Below are 21337 nucleotides of genomic sequence, written 5' to 3' on the forward strand. Positions count from 1 at the left end.
CTCACTCTTTACAGATGAATTTAAAACATAAGAACAGGAATTTAAAGTTGGGGAAAAGAAAAAAAAAAAGCCCAAATGATCAGTTACTGAAATCACCCCAAAATCTCTAGAACAAAAGGGAATGGGGGAGCTGTCTTTCTATCTACTAGTGGCTGACAATGTGTTTATTCAAGACAGCCATCTTTGAAATGGCTGCTTCTTTGAAATGGATCCCTGTCAATCAATCAAATTTTAGTCACGCAGTTACATTACAAAAAAAAAAAAAAAAGAAAAGAAAAGAAAAGAAAAGCCAGCTGTCAGGGTTTACATTACCTTTATATCTTTATAATATCATCTTCATAATAATTAGAGGAAACAATTAACAGATTATTCCTTGAGCTAACATTCTGTTCGAGAAAGCAAGAGTCCTATCTATCAAAGCAAATACATCCATTCAAAGAAAAGGTACTCCAAACACCTATTGCTTTAGTTGATAGCCATTTCTTCCTTTTATAGAGATGTAAATCTTTACCATCTTTATAATATCTTGATACGTTAGGATATGCCCTCTTTTCTTCTCTTTCCTCTATTTTCTTCTTTTCCTACATTCTTGCTTTTCTCAACCCTTTACCATTTGCATTTTATTAACAGATTATTAAATTCAGTTTATGATAAAAATTATATTTAACTTATAGATTAATTTGGAAATTTGAGTGTTGATTTACTAATGGGGTAAAGATATTATTTTTGTGTTTTTTTTAATATTTTCAGTAACATTGCCTTTCATAATGGTGACTTGAACATTATTTATTGGATATTTTTTCTCTGATGATCTTAGAAGAGTTTTTTGTTAATTTGTTTGATTTGTTTTTACCATTTTACATTTATCTGATTTGCTATTTATTCACGTTTTTTACATACAGAAAATCTAGCCATTTGGGGCATTTATTTGTATTCCAAAATTTGGCAATCTATCCAATTGTTTCTTAAGATGTTTCTGTGGATTCTTTTAAATTTTCAGAAAGACAATTGCATCTCATTTGTTAACAATGATAATCTTATGTTTTGTTTCTATTTATTATTGTTCTTTTGTTCTATTTTTGTTTTGTTTTATCTTTTTGGACTGAGGAGAACATTCAGTACACTGCTGATTAATTGTAGTGATTGAAATATCCTGAGACTAGCAGAATTGTCCAGCTGAACCCATCAGAAATTGCTAATTCTTAGAAATGTGAGCTAAATAAATGAATAAATGTGCTTTATTTTAAGAAAACTAGTTTTGGAATTGTTTTCTTTTTCAGCAATAGCTGTTTTTTTTTAAGCAATAGCTAAATATTTCTAACTTTTCATGTAAAATTTCCTAGTACATTTTGAATTTGGCATATCTCTTGTAAGTAGCATATAACAGTCTATTTTTAAAATAAAATATCTTTAAAAATGATATTTAATCTGTGACTATGGTATATTTGAACTACTTTCTACTTCAAATAAAATTGTCATTGCTTCTATTTTGCATCTTTTATTCTACTTTCTGACCTCTGTTCTACTGATGAAATGTTTTATTATTTAACTTTTTAAAAATCTCTCCTTGCTTTGGAAATTACAGACTCGTATTCTATTAACTATTATTCTAGTGTTAACTCTTCAAGTTTTAACATTTGAAATGAAATGTTAATTGCAAGGCTTTTTTGTCTATTATTTCTTGCAGAGATCCTGAAGGCAAAGATTAATACAATATTTGCCAAAATGTAAGTAGCTAAAAATTTAAAAGTTTCTTTTCTTATACATTGGAAAAAAAGTCTTTAATAACTGTCCTCCCTTAATTCCTGATAGCTTACCACTGCTAACTAAATATAGAGAATGTTGACAATAGGAAATTCTTTTCCTTTAGCAGTTTGAGCATATAATTGTTATCAACTTCTGTCATCTATTTTTTTCTTTTTTAACAGGAATCTACTTTAGATCTAATTATTACTGCTTTTTAAATATTCTGCCTTTTCCTTTTGATTAAATATTTTTTCTCTTTATCTTTGAGGTTTAGCACTTTTAAATTGGCATATTCAAGTATAGATTTGATTTCCTGCTTGCCTTTGGGTGTTCTTTTTTTTTATATAATAGCCAATTTTTAAAAATAATTAATTAATTTATTTTTGGCTGTGTTGGGTCTTTGTTGCTGCATGCAGGTTTTCTTTAGTTGTGGTGAGTGGGGGCTATGCTTCATTGCAGTGCGTGGACTTCTCATTGTGGTGGCTTCTCTTGTTGTGGAGCACGGGCTCTAGGTGCATGGGCTTCAGCAGTTGTGGCAAGTGGGCTCAGTAGTTGTGGTTCATGGGCTCTAGAGCGCAGGCTTAGTTGTTGTGGTGCACAGGGTTTGCTGCTCCGTGGCATGTGGTATCTTCCCAGACCAGGGCTCGAACCTGTGTCCCCTGCATTGGCAGGCAATTCTTAACCACTGCACCACCAGGGAAGTCCCTGGTGTTCATGTTAATCGTGAGGGTCCACATATTTTCAACCTTGAAAAATTGTCATGCAATTTTATCTACATATATTGCTTGTTGCTACAATTTCTAATTCTTCCAAATATTTTATATTCCATATCTATTAAGTGTTCTCACAATTTTAAAAAATTTTGACATATCTAAACTTTGTTTGCTTGAATTAATGGATTTTACTTTTGACTTGTTAAATCTCTCTGTGTCCAGTCTAGAAGTAATGCAGTTTTTTTTGTTTTCTCTTTGTATCTGTGTGTGTGTATATAAAACATATACATATATACACACATATACATATATACATCATACATGTATATATACATATATGTTTACACATAAATTTTAAATGTATGGATAATTTATATCTATATAGTCTATATGTATAACTAAATCTATGTAATTTCTAGAAATAGTTCTATATACATTTCTATATATTCAATACCTATATTTTAATATATATCTTATGTATACATGACATATATACATACATATATATATATATAAACAAAATTTAAAATGTTAATTTCTGTATGTTTATATGTAATTATGTATATAACACTAAACATCTATATATTTTCATGTCATTTTATATACTTTTCTATCTAGGCAAAAACTGTAGTTTTATTTTAATAAGGATTTTAAAATTATTTTTATATAAATATTTTCTTTCATTGTCTCATTTCATGTAATCACTTCTCGGTCTTTTTTAAAAAAAATCTTCATTTTCTTAATTTTGAAAATGTTAAACATGCTAATATTCAAGTATTTTTCTGTTCATTTATGTATTTTGCATGATTCAGAGTGAATTCATTTTCTGATTTATTTCTTATTATTTATTGACTATCTTTTAATTTTTTGACTTTCAGATTTATCATACACAACAATATGCATTTCTCTCTGTCTAATTTTAGAAACAGCTTTTTGTCTCTACTCACTCTTTGCCATAAAGCAGTTTTGGAGATGCCACTAAACCAATGGCTTCCTGATCACTCATCTTGGTTTGGAGTCTCTGTCTGGCTTCTATTGTTCCCTGAATATTCATATTCACGTAAGCAGGGGGCACAGAAGAACAATGGTTTTAATTTTTTCTTCTAGATTTCTTTATGTTCTGGGGGCATGTAAATGTTTACTAACTCACGGAATGCAATGACCAAGTTGCAGGATCCAGTAGGCCTGGACTTGCTGACTCTTACTCTTTGTAGTTTGTTCTGGTTGTTGGCCACAGAGGTGTTTATGTACCCATGAATATATGTATATATTCATTTTGGTATGACTATTCCATTTTAAATTTCATCTTTATAAATTATTATCCATAACTGCCTTCTGTTTAGAGAAAAAGCCATCTTGACTCTTAATATTTATATTTTTTTTTTTTTTTTTTTTTTTTTTTTTTGCAGTATGCAGGCCTCTTACTGTTGTGGTCTCTCCCGTTGCCGAGCACAGGCTCCGGATGCGCAGGCTCAGCGGCCATGGCTCACGGGCCCAGCCGCTCCGCGACGTGTGGGATCTTCCCGGACTGGGGCATGAACCCGTGTCCCCTGCATCGGCAGGCAGACTCTCAACCACTGCGCCACCAGGGAAGCCCATTGACTCAATATCTTTATACAGCGCCATTAATTCCCCCAATGCTACAAAGTAGATATTTCAAACCAAAACTTAATGGATGTAAAAACTGAGGTTAAGAGAAGTTTGGTGGCTTGTCTTATCTAGCATAAACAAGGCTGTTTGCTCAAGCATGTGTTTTCACCTATGTGCTAGTATCCTGTTTTTAAGAACATTGCTGCTTTTTCTATCTGAAAGAAATTATTTGTGTTATATATAATTTCATCAATTCCCAAAAATGTTTAAAATAAATTAAATGAATTTTAAAATAAATTAAAACATCTTTACTCCCATACAACTGCCCACAAGCATCACATACTTGAGATGGCATAGCTGATTTAAAGCATTCATATATATGGTTAAAATAAATGTTAAAAAATTTACACCGGCATTATAAACACTTTCAAAAGTGTGTACATATTTGAGGGGAATTTTTTGAATGTGAGTTCCCAGCACTGGTATTGTTGTCATATAACTAAAATGAGACCTTTTGAATGTATTCATTAGTTAAATTGAGAAATTCCAGGCATATTAATCTTGAATGAAGGACTTTTAGTCACTAATATAGGTTTCAACAACAGTAAAATTCTCTTGTTTTTCTAAAATATTTCAGGAGTTATTTACATTAAATAGCTTGATTACAACACATCTTCAGATCTAAGTCAATTTTTATGTATAATATCATCAAATTAAAATTGCTTTTAAAATTTAAATAAATTTTAATTGGAATGGAAAAAATTCAACTGAAATATGATTTCTAAATATGTGTTTCTAAATATAGTAAATTTCAGTTTATTAAAGCAGAAAGTTGAATGCTCTCCAAATTATGCAATTATTTGAATATGGGAAAATATGAATTGATTTTCAGATATTTAGCATAGTTAATTATAATATTTAAATACATTTGGGATTGTAGGGTTGGATGTTCGGATGTAAATAAATGTTCAATAGTCAATTTAATACAATTTGTCATACACAAACATGGATAAATATGTATTGCCATAAGTACAGCTGACCACAGGGATAGTTAAACTGAGAGAGACAAACAAGCTTGGTATTTTTATATGAATTTTGTTATGGCCACATGCACAATTTAGTATCCCTGTTATGATTATTTAAGGAAGCTTAGGGATAATGGAAAAAATGTTTAGTGGGTTGTCATTTAGTGATTTTATTTTTGCTTGAATTTGAAAATGCTTCTACATGAAGGGTACAGAGAAGGAATTAACTACTTCAAAATGTACATGCTATTGTTTCTTTCATGTGATTCTGAGGCACGTCTTAAATCTTAAATAACAGTATATTCAGATATATGTGATCAAAAACTACTTTTGAGAAGAAGAAAGTTGATGCCAGTCAGAACACTGTACATATTGAGTGGCTTGTTGTTTCCCTTCCATACAGAAGAATGACTTTTACACAACTTTGCGGAATCTACCAAATCAGGATTCTAAATCATGGTGAATCTTCTCTAGTTATTATGTACTTTTTTCCCTACACAATAAGAAGGCTAAACAAAAATAATTCAAAAATTTCCACAGTGCTCTGTAATTATGCATATGTATCTACCCATATTTTGGAAAAATATTCATAATAACAAGGGGAAATATAATTTGTACAGCACATCTTGATAGCCTTGGTAAAGCAAGATGATTTCAAACATTGCAGTTCCTTTTCTAATGGTCCCTAGGACATATTTTTCATTTATCCTAATTTAAATTTTTTCCACCTCCTAGCAGTTGCAACAGTTCTCATAAACATGTTTGTCAGCTAAGATTTCTCTTAAAAGTTGCCCAAGAGCATATTACATGAACATTTCTTGTTTAAAGGGATGCTTCTGAATAAACTCATTGAAAGTTATTTGTACATATGGTTCAATTTTAAACACAAGCTATTCACGGATCATAACACATTAACATCAAACTGACTTTGAATGTTGATTTGCAAGCTGTTCATGAGTATATAAGAATAAAGCAAAGCTGCTCAGGCTTATTCCATATCAAGTCAAAGCAGATACCACAAAGATCAAAAAATATATGTATTCATGTTCACCTTCATTGTCCTTCAGAGTGAAGTTTGGGTTTATAGACAGATGCTCATCAAGAAAGAAGTTAAACCTTTGTCCATTGGCAAAATCATCCTTATCAGTGGCACTGATGGTATGAATAACCTAAAGAAAAGACAAAATTAAATAGTAAATTTAATTTGGCTTCGTCCCTTGATTTTAATATTATAACATTTTCAATATCCAACTTGAGTGTTTTCAAATTCTTATTCTAGTAAAGGTATGAGCTAATTTGCTCTCCCTTGCATTAGACTTTAAGAAATGTATTATGGCACACCATATAATCATTCACACTTTATTTTCTAGCATGGCACAAACATTTATTTTTTTTTCCTTTATTACCCACAGTACCTTGGGGCCAATTAGTTGTAAGGTTTTGTGTGAACGCTTGTTTAGGGAGACGTGAAATATGGTTTGTACAAATACCAATATTCCAGGGTTGATGTAGAACAGCCTTTCTGTACATGTTGGTCTCAGTCAGCAAATGAAAAAGCACTAGAGTCATAATTTTTTTGTTTTAGGAGACCTTTGGGATCATGATCCAGCCCCTGTATTTTAGAGATGAGGACTCTGAGTCCCAAAAAGAGTGTGATGTGCCTCAAATCTGTAAAAATCTGGCAGAGGTAAAACTAGACCACCCAGAACTTTAGGAAATTTTTTAATCCCTAGTGGTTGAAAGAAAGCAATACCCAAATTTGGACTTTACACACATTAAGAAACAGAGCAAGTTAGAATATATAAAAAAATATCCCAGGTAGCCTAAGAGCAGCATACACATTCCGATCGTTAGAGTCATTACAATCTTTAAAAGTAATATTGAAACAAACAAGCAAGATGATATTTTACTTTTGAAAAAAAATTAGTATCCTAATGCTCAAGTGTACTCTTTCTAGCTTTTCCTTAGAGAAATTGAAAACAGAGAGAAAGTAGAGCCAGAAAAATAGTATTTCCTGCATGTGAAATATAGTACGTGCATTTCAAAAATTGATATGATTTCTAAGAACATTTTACTCAGTTTCACCGTATTTCAATATTTTACAGGTGAGATAATCCACCAAAATGCATCATAGTTAAAACCTAAATTCCTCTCCAGGTACTGAGACTTAGCTTGTGAGGGAGACGAGGAGGAATATAAAGGTACTGAGAATGAGTGGTCAGGGAGAGTAGGAGCGGAAGAACATGTGTTTTCATGAAGTGAAAGTGAAGAAAGAGCTTCAGGGTATAAAAGTGACCAATTTCCTCCATATATGCCCATGGCTCATTCCTTATGCCCTTTCCCATCACCATTCAGAATTTACTTTCTCAGCAGGAGATCCTGGTGAAAGCCCCTCTCCCTACATATTCCAAGAAGTTTCTATCATTCTTCATTATTTCCCTCCATATTATTTATCTATGAACTGAAAATTTACATAGCTGCTGATTTTTTTTTTTTTCCATTGAAAGCATAACTAGTATCTGGACAGATCTTTTTTTTTTTTTTTTCTTGTTATTGCCTTTTGACTATAAATAGAATAAACTGATGGATAATCAGAAGCAATCTTTATGATATTTCTCAAGCACAGGAAAAGCTCCATAGCATTTAAAGTGTGCAAAATCTGAAGAACACAACATTTTCTACACGTTAGTTACTTAGTATCAAATTGAAATAAAATATCAAAATTTCAAGGTTCTTTTCAGGGTTAGATAAAACAAATACTGTCAGCCCTCCATGTCCGTGGTTCTGAATCTGTGGATCCAACCACCATGGGCCAAAAATATTTTTTAAAATTCCAGAAAGTTCCAAAAAGTAAAACTTGATGCCATGCTGTGGCAACTATTTAGATGGCATTTACATTGTATTTGCAACAATTTACATAGTATTCACATTGTATTAGGTATTATAAGATATTATAAGAGATGATTTAAAGTATATGGGAGGATGTGTGTAGGTTATATGCAAACACTACACCATTTGATATAAGGGATTTGAGCACTTGTGGATTCTGTTATCCTGAGGGGGGTGGGGTCCTGGAACCAATTCCCCACAGATTCTAAGGGACAGCCGTATAAATTTTTCTTTGGGAAAATAAATGTCTTCTCACTCTTATTCTTCATTCATTGTGATTCTCCAATTTACAATCCTATTTCCTCAGTGATACCTCATAACATACTGACACATTTGCAAGTTCACTTCTTATCCTAGAATGTAACTCTGGAGGGGATTGGTAAAGAACAATTAATTTAAATAAACTGAGCTATTTATGTTTTCTGTTATCAATGCTTTGGAACAATTTTCTTTTCTTCTCATTTCAAAGTTAATTTATCACTTATTTTAAATTTTCTTAAATTTTTACAAACATGAGCCTATTCAATTTGTTAAACACTGATATAATTCATATTATATTATGTTTACTATTTTTTTGTTATCTCTAAAATATAAATATCCCTTCCATTTTTATACAGGTAATTTCAAATCTCAATTTACCAGGAAGCTCACTTATGGCAAATTTTTCTTCCTCAGAAAGGGTTCTCAGTCTCATCTACATAGTAAATGATAAGTTGGTTACCACATTTTGTTTAAGAGTGACTGATTCATCTTGAACTTTTGTTGAGGTGTTGGACATGCATCTGTACTTAAATATTTTTCCATAATATTTCTGAGAGACGATTCTAAAAACCTAGTATGTTGGTCTTTTTTTTTTTTTTTTTTAATTTAGAACTCCTAGATATTCTCTTGTTGTTGAGAGAAGGTATATTCAATTTCTTTTTTGGTTGTTTTACTAATCACTTTTTCTCTTTCATTAGGAAATGGGATTTCCATTTGCTTCCTCAGACTTTTAATAGAAAACATACCTAAGAAGTTAACATGTTTATGATTTTTAGAAGATTTAAACTTCTGGCAGATATCAGATAGTTGCCATGTTTCCATTCATCAATATTTTCTACCATTTTTTCAGACTTATTGATTTATCTACACTGTGCTACCTGTGCTCTCTGTTTGTGCAGCTAGTTGGTGATGTATGATCCATAAAAAATTTATTTTCTGATTCTCTTTCCTTCTAACTGGACTCAAATGTCTTCTATCACTTGCACATTATGCAATAAGTACATAACGCATTTGATTATTTTGAAAGATCTGAGATTTACTCTAACAAAGGGAGAGAAAACTCAAATTGATTGATGGTATTTACAAATAATTACTAGCAGAATTTTTTGATAATGTCCATGAATAAGGATTCACCTTTGGTAGAAAATAATTAAAACCAATTTTATATTCCTTTTATTAAATAAATGTATCCCATTGTTTAAATGTGTTTAAAACATATTTAAAATCTATCACTTCTAGAGTACTTTAATTAGGAAAAATAGTGTCAGAAATTTATACAAATAACATAGTCTTCTGTTTGGTAAATAGCTAACCCTAACTAAAGCAAATTAAAAAGGAAATTCTATGGAACACATTGCATCTTCTTTTAATTAATAGAGCTTGCCTTATAATATGATCTCAAATGATCATTTCATTTGATAATAATACCAACTTTTGTTATTTAGCTGAGGTTTATCTTTGATAAGATGTAAAATCTCTACCGATCTAATTAACTTTTTTCATACAAAGTTATACTGTTAATAATATCAATAATACCATGGATATCATGGGGGCAGAGGCTGGTGTTATGTAATAAAATGTTTTCTTTTATACGTTATGTTTTCTAAGTTTACTTCTAAAAAGAAAAAGTACAGAGGGAAAAGTCAATACGAATAAGACAGAAAGCATTCCCTTTGTTATTTCTCAAAGCTTCTAGGTACAGGCACATCTCAACTATTTTGAATTCACTCTTCTTTGGGAACTGATTTCAAATTTCATGCATGCATGATTTTCTTTTTAGTATTTTTTTATACAAGGTACTTAAAATTTTTTTCAGAACAGGAAAATATATTAACTCAGAGAAATATATTGTTGAAGTTTATACTGATACCTGAATCGACCTGAACTCTGCTCTTATATGTGGTTTGAACCTCTGCTTTCAGAAAAGACCAGTCTCAGCTGTAGCCACATGCTGTTACATTTAAATGCACAACATCCATAACAGAAGTGTCTGTAATTCTAAAAGCAATTGTCATAGAAAGAGGAACTGTGGCAATACAAATACACTTCAGAAAAGCTATTTCACAAATCATTATTTAAATAATTTCCTATTCCAACTCTTCATCAAAATATACAGTTTCTCCAGAAATGCTACAACCATAAGAGTAAATGAACAAAAGACCTCAAAATTAAATAATAGAAAGATTCAGACAATTTTCCACTGTAATGGGTTAATCATACAATTGACTACATGAATGGGTAAGGATTTGTTTAAATGCAGATGTAATAAGCAATACTTTTAAAATGATGTTTTTATTCCCTCAATGAAAAGTCTAAATTCATTTTGGTGAAAGAGTTGGAAACAAAAGCTCAGATAACATAAAGAATCCAGTTTTCTTACAGTGACATCTAAAATCATGCAATACTAAAGACAGCAATGATGCTAAATGTGAATATAGTTTACAAAGAATAAGAAATAATCACATAAAAAATATATTAGAACTTTGGGGGGCTAGGTCTAGCAATTATATCTTGAAAATAGTAACAGTTATATGAAAAAAAGATAAATACTATATAAATGGTGAATGGGACTCACAAAAGAAACAGTTTGTCACAGATTTAACCCTCTCTAAAGAATGGAATAACTTTTTACCTGAGGAGAACAGGACAACCCACACTTAAAGGAATTTAAGACTTATCTAGTCATATACTCATAGAATCTCAAGCTTGGAAGGGCCCTGAAATTCTGACAATTTTCTTCATTTTAGAGATCAAGAGAACACTTGTCAACATCACATTAAATTACTTCTTAGGAAGGCTACAGAGTTTAGGTGGTCAATGTGGAGGGTAAAACAGAGGGACCCAGGCTAACAATGTGACATTAAAAGGAGAGCATGGCCAGTGAGAATGCCTGAATGGACTTCCTCATGAGCAAAAAGTGGACAACACGCGAGGTCAATGGAAAAATTCAAGGTCACATGCCAATATGAAGAGAGTTCAAGCCAGAAAACTGAGACTAGCATTTTCAATTACAGAGAAGATGTTTACATCCACAGGGGAAGGATCAGTTGATCCAAGAGCAAGGGCTGAGTATCATCTGCTCAGAAATTCAGTAATTTCACCTATACCTACAAAACTGGTATGTGTGAGCTGCTCCTAATACAAGATTACACTTTATCCTTGAAGTAAAAATTATTAATTAATTAATTAGTTAATTAAAACAAACATTTTAGAAGAAATAATCTAAAAAGAAAACATCTAATAAAAGCTGATGATTTTTGATTCTTTATGTCACATTTCAAATGATCTAAGTTTAAATTCTCTGAATAACCTAGGAACCAAAGAAACAAAGATTCAGTGAGGGAAAGGTCCTAAGTTTACTAAAAAATGTTATTTATAGATTAGGTGATCGATACCTAAGAAAAGCAGTATTTATTTCTAGATATTTTATTTTCTTAAACTGATATTAAATGGTATAGTGTTTTAAGTTTCATTTTCTAATTGTTTCTAATATAAAGAAAAGGAAGAAATACATTTATATTGACCTTATATTTAGCACAAGTTTGAACTTGTGCTCAATTTTATTCACAATTTCAACTACTGTATAGTAGTATTACCACTATTATTAGTAGTATTTTTATTATTAATGAATGTTTAACTTTATAAAAACCTTTGGCTTCACCTATGAAAATGAATTTTGATTTTTCTCCTTTTCATTTTAAAGTAATTATTTTTTCTGGATTTGCTTTGACAATATTTTATTTATGATATTTCTATGTTCATGAAAGAGAATATCTATAATTCAAATTATATCTTTCTCAGGTTTTGATTTCAAAGTTTGTTGTCAGCATAAAATGAGTAAAAAACTGATTGCCCTTTTTTCCTTTTTGATACAGTCTATTTTGATTATCATTCCATTTAACTATTTTCAATTTTTATTACTTTATTGGCTCATTGTTTATTTAGAGGTGTCTTTCTTCATTTCTGATGGAGTTTTTCTAGCAATATTTTTGAATTAGTATCTTGCATTATTTTATTGTAATAAAAATGAGACCAATTCTTTGAAAATTATTAAAACTTGCCTTGTGGTCCTGGTAAATTTTGGTCAATGTTTTGTGTAAGTTTTGAAAGAATGCATAATCTAAAGTTGTTCAATGCAATGTTCTATATTTGTTAAACAGTAAAACTTCTTAATTGTGGTATTCAATTTTCAGTTTCCTTAAAAAAATTTTATGTGATTATTCTATCAGTTTCTGACAAAAGCATACTAAAACTCTCAGCACAATAATCTCAGTAGACATTTCTTAAATATTTTGGTGATTTTATTTTAACATAAATATTGATATATACTTCTTTAAGTTTACATTATATTTGTCTGCTTTTTATTTTTCTACTTGTTCCATATTTATTATCTTATTTCTTGGTTTTTAAAAAAATTACCATGACTTCTACCTAGCTATTATAAATTTGTGTACTAAGCTTTTCTCTTTTATTTTACCTATCTTGTGTTATAAAACAAAACTATATCTCAAGAGCAAATATGAAAATTTGTCATTCTAACTTTGAATTTTAAAAACTTTACAGAAATTCACAGGGTTATTTTGGAAATATTAAATTGGTTATATACTTCATATTTTATTAAGTTTACATTTTAGTTTTTAAATATGCCTTTCTAGAATCCTTGAAAATAGGTCCTATATAAAAAGATTTTTTCCCTTTATCTTTTTATCATAAAATATAAAAAAGCAAGATAAAGTCACATGCAACAATTTTGTAAATGTGTGAACTATTTAATTGAATGAACATTTTAATAAACATAATAAAGGTTGAGAAATAAAACTGTCAACATCACTTTATTTAGGAGTATTTTAAATTCCAATTTCTATTATCTTGTTAGTTACATAGTCTTTTACTATTTTATTAAACTAAAAATTACTGTATTCATTCTTGACACATAAAATCTATTATAAATTAGTATTTTCTCAATTACCCCAAATTTAAGGAGTTTAGAATATTTTAACTTTGTCTCCTTCCTTCTGATACCTTGTTCCCATGTATACTATGTATATTTTAAACCCCAGAAAATGTTCCTTTGTTTTCTATTCATTCATTAATAATTTATTGTTAACAATATATTTACTGATTGCTTTGGTCCTTACGGATTCTTACCACTCCAAGATGCCAATTTGATTATTTTCCTTTTTCTTTTTCCAAAAAAAGCTTTAATGTGTGTATTGGCAAGGAATTGTCACTTTTTTGTTGTCGTTGTTTGTTTTTGCCTAAATACGAGTTTTTCTTGTCTTTATTTTTAAGGACTATTTTTGGTACACAAAAGAATTCATGGTTGTGAGATAGTATCTCTGGCTCTTGGATTTATCTTTCCTTTTTTTATTTTATTTTTTTAATATATCATTCTTCCTGATTAAATAATCAGCTTTTGAAATTGTTCTTTTAAAGGTTTTGAGTATTATTTTTATATTCTACATACTAATCCTTCTTTGGATAAATGGTGTGCAAGTATCTTTTCCCACTATATGGTTTTTCTTCTTATCCTCTTAACAGGGTCTTTCAGAAAGCAAAAATGTTTAGATTTGATCAAGTCCAGTTTATCATTTTTTTTTCTTTTATGGATTATGTTTTTGGTGTCATCCAAGAACTCTTTGCCTGGCACTACATCCGTTTTATCCCCTAACAGTATTATGTCTTTTTTTCCTAGATGTTTTAAATTTTAAACTTAATTTTATTTCAATTCATCTAGGTAAAGTTATTTTTGTAAATGGTTGCTTAGATTTTTGTTTTTGTTTTTTTCTATGCTTCTTGAATTTTTGACTTGTTACGTGCCAACAGTATGGAAAAAATTTCAGTCATGAGCTCCTCAAATATTACTTCTGCCCAATTCTCTTGTTTAATATCCCTCTGAGAATTGGATAACTTGTGTATTAGACCTGCATGTTCCATATCTTTCATATTCTTATTAATGTTTTCTATCTTCTTGCCTTTCCATGCTTTAACATGAATATTTAATCTAACCTACTTTCCAGTTCACTATTTTCTCTTCAGCTATGTCTAATCTGATGTTATTACCAAAATTGAAATCCTATATTAAGTGGCTGTATTTTTAAAATCTAAATTTTCTATTTGCATGTTTAACATTTTTCTCAATTGTACTTGTATAATATATGTTAAGAAAATAATTCTAGGATGTGTGCATCCATTTCTAACACAATTGAAGTACGATTTGCTAAGTAATTCATTATATATCTGTACCATAAAATACTGTTTTTGAAATGGTGATATGGAAAAATATTTAAGCACTGGAAGTGATAATCTTAATACATTGCTAAGAGTAAACCAGATAACCTGTAAATACTTTCAAATATAATTTTCAGTCATTTTGTCCTCATTCACATTTTCTAATTTTCTTGTGAGAAATGAATATGAGAAAATTTCATGTTTTTACATAAAGTGCCCTCCATATATATATATATATATATATATATATATATATATATGTAAATACCTCCCCTGGAAATATTAAAAACATATAATCAATGATAACTTTAGCAAGCCATAGTTGATTATCCCTCATACACAAATACACAAGGCAATGTTTCTCAGGACTATAATTTTGTCACAAGCTTCAAAATGATTTAAAATAATTTTGGATGATATATTTATTCTGGTCATTATATGAGACTGTCAGACTCACCAGAGGGGCTCTCTTTACTTGTTTGATGAAGTAAGTGGCCATGTTGGGGAACCCATATCACACACACACACACACACACACACACACACACACACACACACAAACTCTGGGTGACATTTCAGAACTCTGGGGAACACTGAAGAGCCAAGGAATATCCTGAAGCTCTCAGGTCTGCAGCTGAAATTAACTGAATGCTACTGACAACCACGTGAGCTCGGAAGAGATCCCCAAGCCTCAGGTAAGAACTCAGCTTGACTACGTCTTATGAGACTCCTGCAAAGACCTAGCTAAGCCATGAGCAGAATTCTGATCTGCAGAAACTATGAGATGAAAAATGTGTGTTGTTTTAAGCTGCTAAGTTTGTGTAATTTGTTACACAGCAGAGAAGACAGATGCACATTCCCTTCCCATGTCCCACTTGCTTTATGGGCGTCAAAACACTGGCCTCCCTTCGGAATTGTCATGCTCCTTTAACTGGCTGCCATATTACATCCAGATTCATGTCTTATGTTCAAGCTCTTCTCTCCATCCTTCCCTCTCCCCACCTCCACCAATCATTCCCACTCTTCATGTTAAAACCTAATCATCTTCTAGTATCAATATCACTCAATGGCCACTGTATGTGATTCCCTCATTCCATCCAAAATATGTAGACCAGGCCAGTCTCTCCTCCCCACTCTAGTCCCTAAGCTTCATTAGGACAGGAAGAGTTCACTGTTTCCTCCTCATTTAACACAGGGCTGTACCAAAACCATTCAATATCATTTTATTGGTATAATAAATGTATACATGAATGAGTTCATTTGTTGAATTACATTTGGGATCTGGAGAAAATGTATTTTCTATGAGTCTCAAAAAATCTATTTGGTACTTAAAATAAAGCTTTATAAAATTATCTTTACTAAGCACAAAAATAACACTGGGGGATCTTTGAGGATTATACCTAAGAATAATAGAAATAGAGCTGCTTATTTTTCTTCCATTCAAATGCTAGGAAGGAAAAAATTAACTTACCTGGCCAGGCTTAGAATTTTCACAGACAACAATATCATATTCCCTGGCAAGTTCGGGTGGATTGTCATTGACATCCAGAACTCTAATAACCACTGTGACATGGCTCAGCAAACTCGGATTGTCTGCAAAACACATAGGAATGCATTTAGTATTTCCATGCATACTTTAGAGGCTTGGTTTAAAACCAATCTCCTTAATACTGTAGCTTGTCACTAGCCCCATATGCTGCAGCAGGACTTTTGGCAAAAGACAACTTTATGATGGCATTCTTTGTTAGAACTCATTAACTTACAGAAAAATGAAAAATGAACACCAAGGCATGACATGAATGCTAAAATGATATTTTGTCATATCAAGGAAATTACATGTTATTCAGGAACTGAAATGGGAGAAAGTTGTCAGAATTCATTGTATGCTGTCAGAGTCTAAGGGATGAACACCTGGCTTCATCATTAATCTAAGAAAAATAGAGTAGTTGGAAAAAAAATACATAATCTTTAAAACATTCAAGGTTTCCAGTCTAAATCAACTTGGAGAAAATAGAAAGTAAACTTCTTTATACCAGGGTAAAATTTTTCTTACAGGAGAATATATGCAGTTTGTGGTGTCAAGTCATATTTGGGGAAAAATAAATAATAATTTAAATTAGAACTTAGCATGGAATTCATATATAACTCTGGTAAACATCAAAATATTACAGTTAATATTTTAAAATACTTCTTGAGTGCAGTCTTCTCATATTTCAGTAAGTTTATTAGTTCTGAGATATAAGAAAAGATAAATGTTTGGTTTATTTTATACATCAAAGCTAAAACTGAAGAATTCATAATGGAAAAATTAATGAGAAGGCAAAAACTAAACACATTAGGAAAAAGGGAATATATATATACCCACAGAAGATATTAAAGATAATCGATTTTTAAATTATCCATTTTTAATTATCCATTAAGAATATGGATGGATTAGACATGCCATAGGTACTTTTAAAAGAAGTAGAAAATCAGAGTAGTACTTCAATAACTAAAGAAACTCAATTTTTAAGTAAAAAATCAGGCCTAGGTAGTTTTATCTACAGTTAAAGATACAGGTGACTTCAGTCTTATACATCTTTTCCCCAGAAGACAGAGTAAGGAGGAAATACTCTACAACTTGTTTTTTTGTGGCCAGTAAAACTTTAATATCAATACCATATGCTCCCACTCATGAGCAATATTAGCTGTCATTGGACTAAACAAAATAATACCAAACCCACTCTACTGGAATGGAAATGAAAGTCTGTCATCAGTTTAGTTCTAGGAATGTTTGCATAGTTTGGCATTAAACCAAGGAAAGAAAGAAGGGAGGGAGGGAGGAAGGAAGGAAGGAAAGTGGGAGGGAGAGAAGAAATGAAGAAGGGAATTTTAAAAAGCATAAAAGTTATCCAAAACGATAATGAATTAAAAGAGGGACAAAAAATACATAGATGTTTATCCTAATACACATAGAAAAAAACAAAAAATAAAATTTAATGTCCATACATTCTAAACAAAACAAAGCAAAATCAAAAAAGAAAACTCTTTGCAATCTAGGAACAGAATGTATCCTCTGAAGCTGATTAAGGATACATTCAACAAACAACAAAAAAAGTACAAAAACATTATTCTTAATGGTCAAAAACTAACAAGAGTTAATAAACAAAGCTATAAGGATCATTGAAATAAATCTAACAAAGTATTTGAAAGACATATGCAAAACATTTTATTGAATGTCATTAAAGTAGATCTAAAGTAATTAAGAGGTATATTGCCTATGTGGTTGGAAGACAAAATATCATAAATAAAGCCAGCTTCTCCAAATTGATGTGTATTTTTGATGTAATCTAATAGACATCCAATGAGAAATGAAAGCTGATTCTAAGATTTATAAGTACTAAGATTGTCCAGACTTGAATGAAGTACAATAAAGGATAATTGCTTTACCATTTATCAAGCCTTATTATTTGGTATTAGAACCTAGGTCACTTTGAAAGTGTCAAAGGGATAGACAAACAGAAACAGAAAACAGAACACAGCCACAAATCTACTATATATAGAAATTTAATATATGGTAATAATGCTATTGCAGATCAATAGGGAAAGTACAGTTTGATCAAGAAATAGTTTTAGTAAAGCTTGTAACCACATCATTATCATCATTATAAAATGGGCCATAACTACACTATACACAAAAATACATTTTAAATAATTAAGGACTTAAATGTATAAGGCAAAAACTATACATACTTTAGAAAAAATATTAGCATGTAATATATTAAAGCTCATGAAAGATTTCAAAATATAAAAATGCACTAATCATAAAGGAAGCATTGATAAATTTGATTACAGTGAAATGTGACTTTTTTCATTTCCTCCAAATATGCCACAAAGAAGACAAAATGTCACAAAATGAGTGAAAATATTTGCAGCACACACAACTGACAAAGGATCTGTATCTCTAATATATAATGCAATGTATTGAATCAATAAGAAAAAGAGACAACTCAATATAAAAATGGGTACAACGAAGGACAAACATTTAACAGAAGAAGTAATATAAATGGCAAATAAACGCCAAAGTTTTCAACATCAATAGTATTTAAAGAAATACAGCTTAACCAAAATAAGTTATCATTTAATCGCAACAATATTGACACAATATCAAGAAGTTTGACAAGATTCTCCAAGTGCTGGATTGGATATAGACCAATGGGAATGACTGTAAATTAAAGTAAACCACATGTAATAATTCATACGGTTGTATACTCTCATGTCCAAGATCCAGCCATTTCCTTGGATCCCAAGGAAAATGTCTTGAAAACATACACCACCAGCATAATTAATAGGAACAACAACAGGAAATTACAAATGTCCAACAATGGCTGAATAGATGCAATATGTGATTATTTATATCATAGAGAAAATAAATGAATAGCAACATAGCTACAACATTAGGGACAATCTTAGAAACAAAATGTTGATTGAAATATTTTTTCAGAACTGTCTCAGAAGATTGCATTCAAATATGGTAGAATTTTTGCAAAGCTGAAAAAAAATCACACAAAACTAAATAACTGATTGCAGAATGAAATAGTATATTGTTGAGGATATGTTCCTAACAACACTAATTCTTAAGTACAGTGATATGTTAACATTTATTTATTATTATGTTTTGCAATATCTTCTTTGTAAGTGTTGAGTACTACATTAAATATACAGAAAAAAGTTACAAAAACATCTTAAAATTAATATATTGTGTAGATTGCTTAATATATAATAGCTAATAGAAGTGGCATTAATGAATTTTTGTCACTATACAGTGAAAGATAATTAGATGCTTGTGTATTATATTAGATAATTAATTAATATAATATTTTATATTATAAAGATAAATAGATCCGTGAAATTAAAATTAGTAAAATGCTAATTTAAATATTTGCTTATTTAGAGTTACTTATTATGAAAAAGCATTGCTAAGCTTTTCTAGAAGCTAATACTTGATCTTTTAATAATTTTAAAACTGAAAGAGAATATTCAGCCTGAAATCTCATTTAGTAAATTACAAAATTGAAATTGACACTGTTTAAATGACATATCTTGACAAAGCCAAGGTTATGGTTTACTTCTCAGGCCTTACTACTGTCACTATATAAATATATATTTTCTATCGTAACCATTGTTAGTGTAGTCCTATATTTCTCAACCAGGTATTTGCTTACATTTAAGAGCAGACAAAAGCAATCTGTTCCAGAAATCTGAGGCAAGAATAATATTAGTTTTAATCATTGGTATCAGCAGCCTTAAAATGAGTAAATAGTTCTCTGCTCCTTTTCTGAACAGGAAGGATTAGAAGCAATCTTGGCGTATCAGAAAACTGTTTTGTAAGAGAGGATTCTGGAAAGACTGTATCTTGAGGAAGGACTAGAATAAAAAAACACCTAAGCATTTGACTGTTTTCAAGCATCACCTTCTCACTGCCCCACCTCTGCATTGCTCACGCTGTCCTTTGAAACTGGCATAGCCTGGCTACATTCCATACTTGGGTACAGGAAACTAAATCCTTCTGGATGGAAACAGACTCTCTCCATGTTGCTCCAATGTTATTGTATATCTCTAGTGTACAATTACTATTCCATCACTTAAGGATTAAAAGTACAGGGCTGGGATCAGACAGATATTGATTTGTCTGTAGGCTTACTACCATTTTGTGTTCTGTGGGGAAGTTAAACTGAATCTAACCTTACTGTAGATGCAGCTAATGATCTGTAGGACATGTAGGGGAACCTCAGGAGATATGGATAAAGAGTTATGAAAAACAGAATGTCAGAGTAAGCTTAACGTCATTACTGATGCAAATTGAATAATTGCTGTCTATTTCCTAAAAGTAGGATGGTGTATAAAACCTGTAGCATTAAATTCCAGATAATTAGAGCTGAAAACCCACTATAGTTTTGTAACCACTTGTGGCCAACCTACACTCATTCTAGTATTTTCTGCTCAATAATGAAATTAGCTAAATCTATATTAGTAAATTGACAAGTTCCTTTGGGTTTTTATTTCTTATTTCCCACAGTCCTAGGGTTAGTATTCTACCCTTTGAATGCCAATCACTTTACCTATAAATGTGAACATATTCATGTGTGTGAGAAGCACTTTGCTAAGGCAAAAATTGGATAATGTCGCTGGAGTTCTTAATGCAACATTTCTATTATTGCTACTATTATTTTTAGGTCCATGCTTCATTTCTAAAAATCAGTTTTCAGTCCTCTTGATGGCAGAGTAAATAAAATACACCATATTCAGACAAACGTCAGTAGGAGGTCCTTTCCAGAACTCTTAAGAAACATGAACTTTGGAAAGTTATTTGTTATTTCTATACCTTAATTATTTAATCTGTAAACAGGAATAAGAATCATGTAATGTGCAAAACTGTGTTTTTGAGAAAAAATTAAGGAAGCTATGTAAACTTTAAAACACTGAGACTGGGAGAGAGCAGAATACCAATTTTAATCCTTTCTGAAAATGAAGGACAAAACAGAATCAAGAACAAAATAGATGGCACACTGACAATCCTATACATGTGATTTCCAGCACAAACTATCCTGTACTATGTACAAATCATCCAGGTTTTATGCAATACAGGTGGAACAGGAGCTCACATCAGCAGAGCGCCCTCTATGGAGATAAGGATGCAGTGAAGGTTGTATTCCAGTGCAAATGCAAATTGCATGCTAAGATATGTAGAGGGAAATAAAGACACAGACTTACTAGAGAATGGACTTCAGGATACGGGGAGGGGGAAGGGTAAGCTGGGACAAAGTGAGAGAGTGGCATGGACATATATATACTACCAAACGTAAAATAGATAGCTAGTGGGAAGCAGGAACATAGCACCGG

The 21337-nt window shown here is 31.0% G+C and overlaps 1 protein-coding gene across 1 annotated transcript in view; it reads right to left on the reverse strand.

The window, feature by feature from the left end:
• CDH18 (cadherin 18) overlaps positions 1-21337 on the reverse strand; it is a 354098-nt gene that overhangs the window by 23676 nt on the left and 309085 nt on the right. The window contains exons 8-9 of the mRNA XM_027125360.1: positions 15927-16048; positions 6126-6243 (exon numbers count right to left, since the gene is read on the reverse strand). Coding sequence (XP_026981161.1) covers positions 6126-6243; positions 15927-16048 — 240 coding nt within the window. The remainder of the gene's footprint in view (positions 1-6125; positions 6244-15926; positions 16049-21337) is intronic.

Source organism: Aethalodelphis obliquidens, unplaced genomic scaffold (genome assembly GCF_003676395.1).
Source record: "Aethalodelphis obliquidens isolate GAN/ISIS:26980383/991018 unplaced genomic scaffold, ASM367639v1 scaffold29, whole genome shotgun sequence".
Taxonomy (NCBI): Eukaryota; Metazoa; Chordata; class Mammalia; order Artiodactyla; family Delphinidae; genus Aethalodelphis; species Aethalodelphis obliquidens.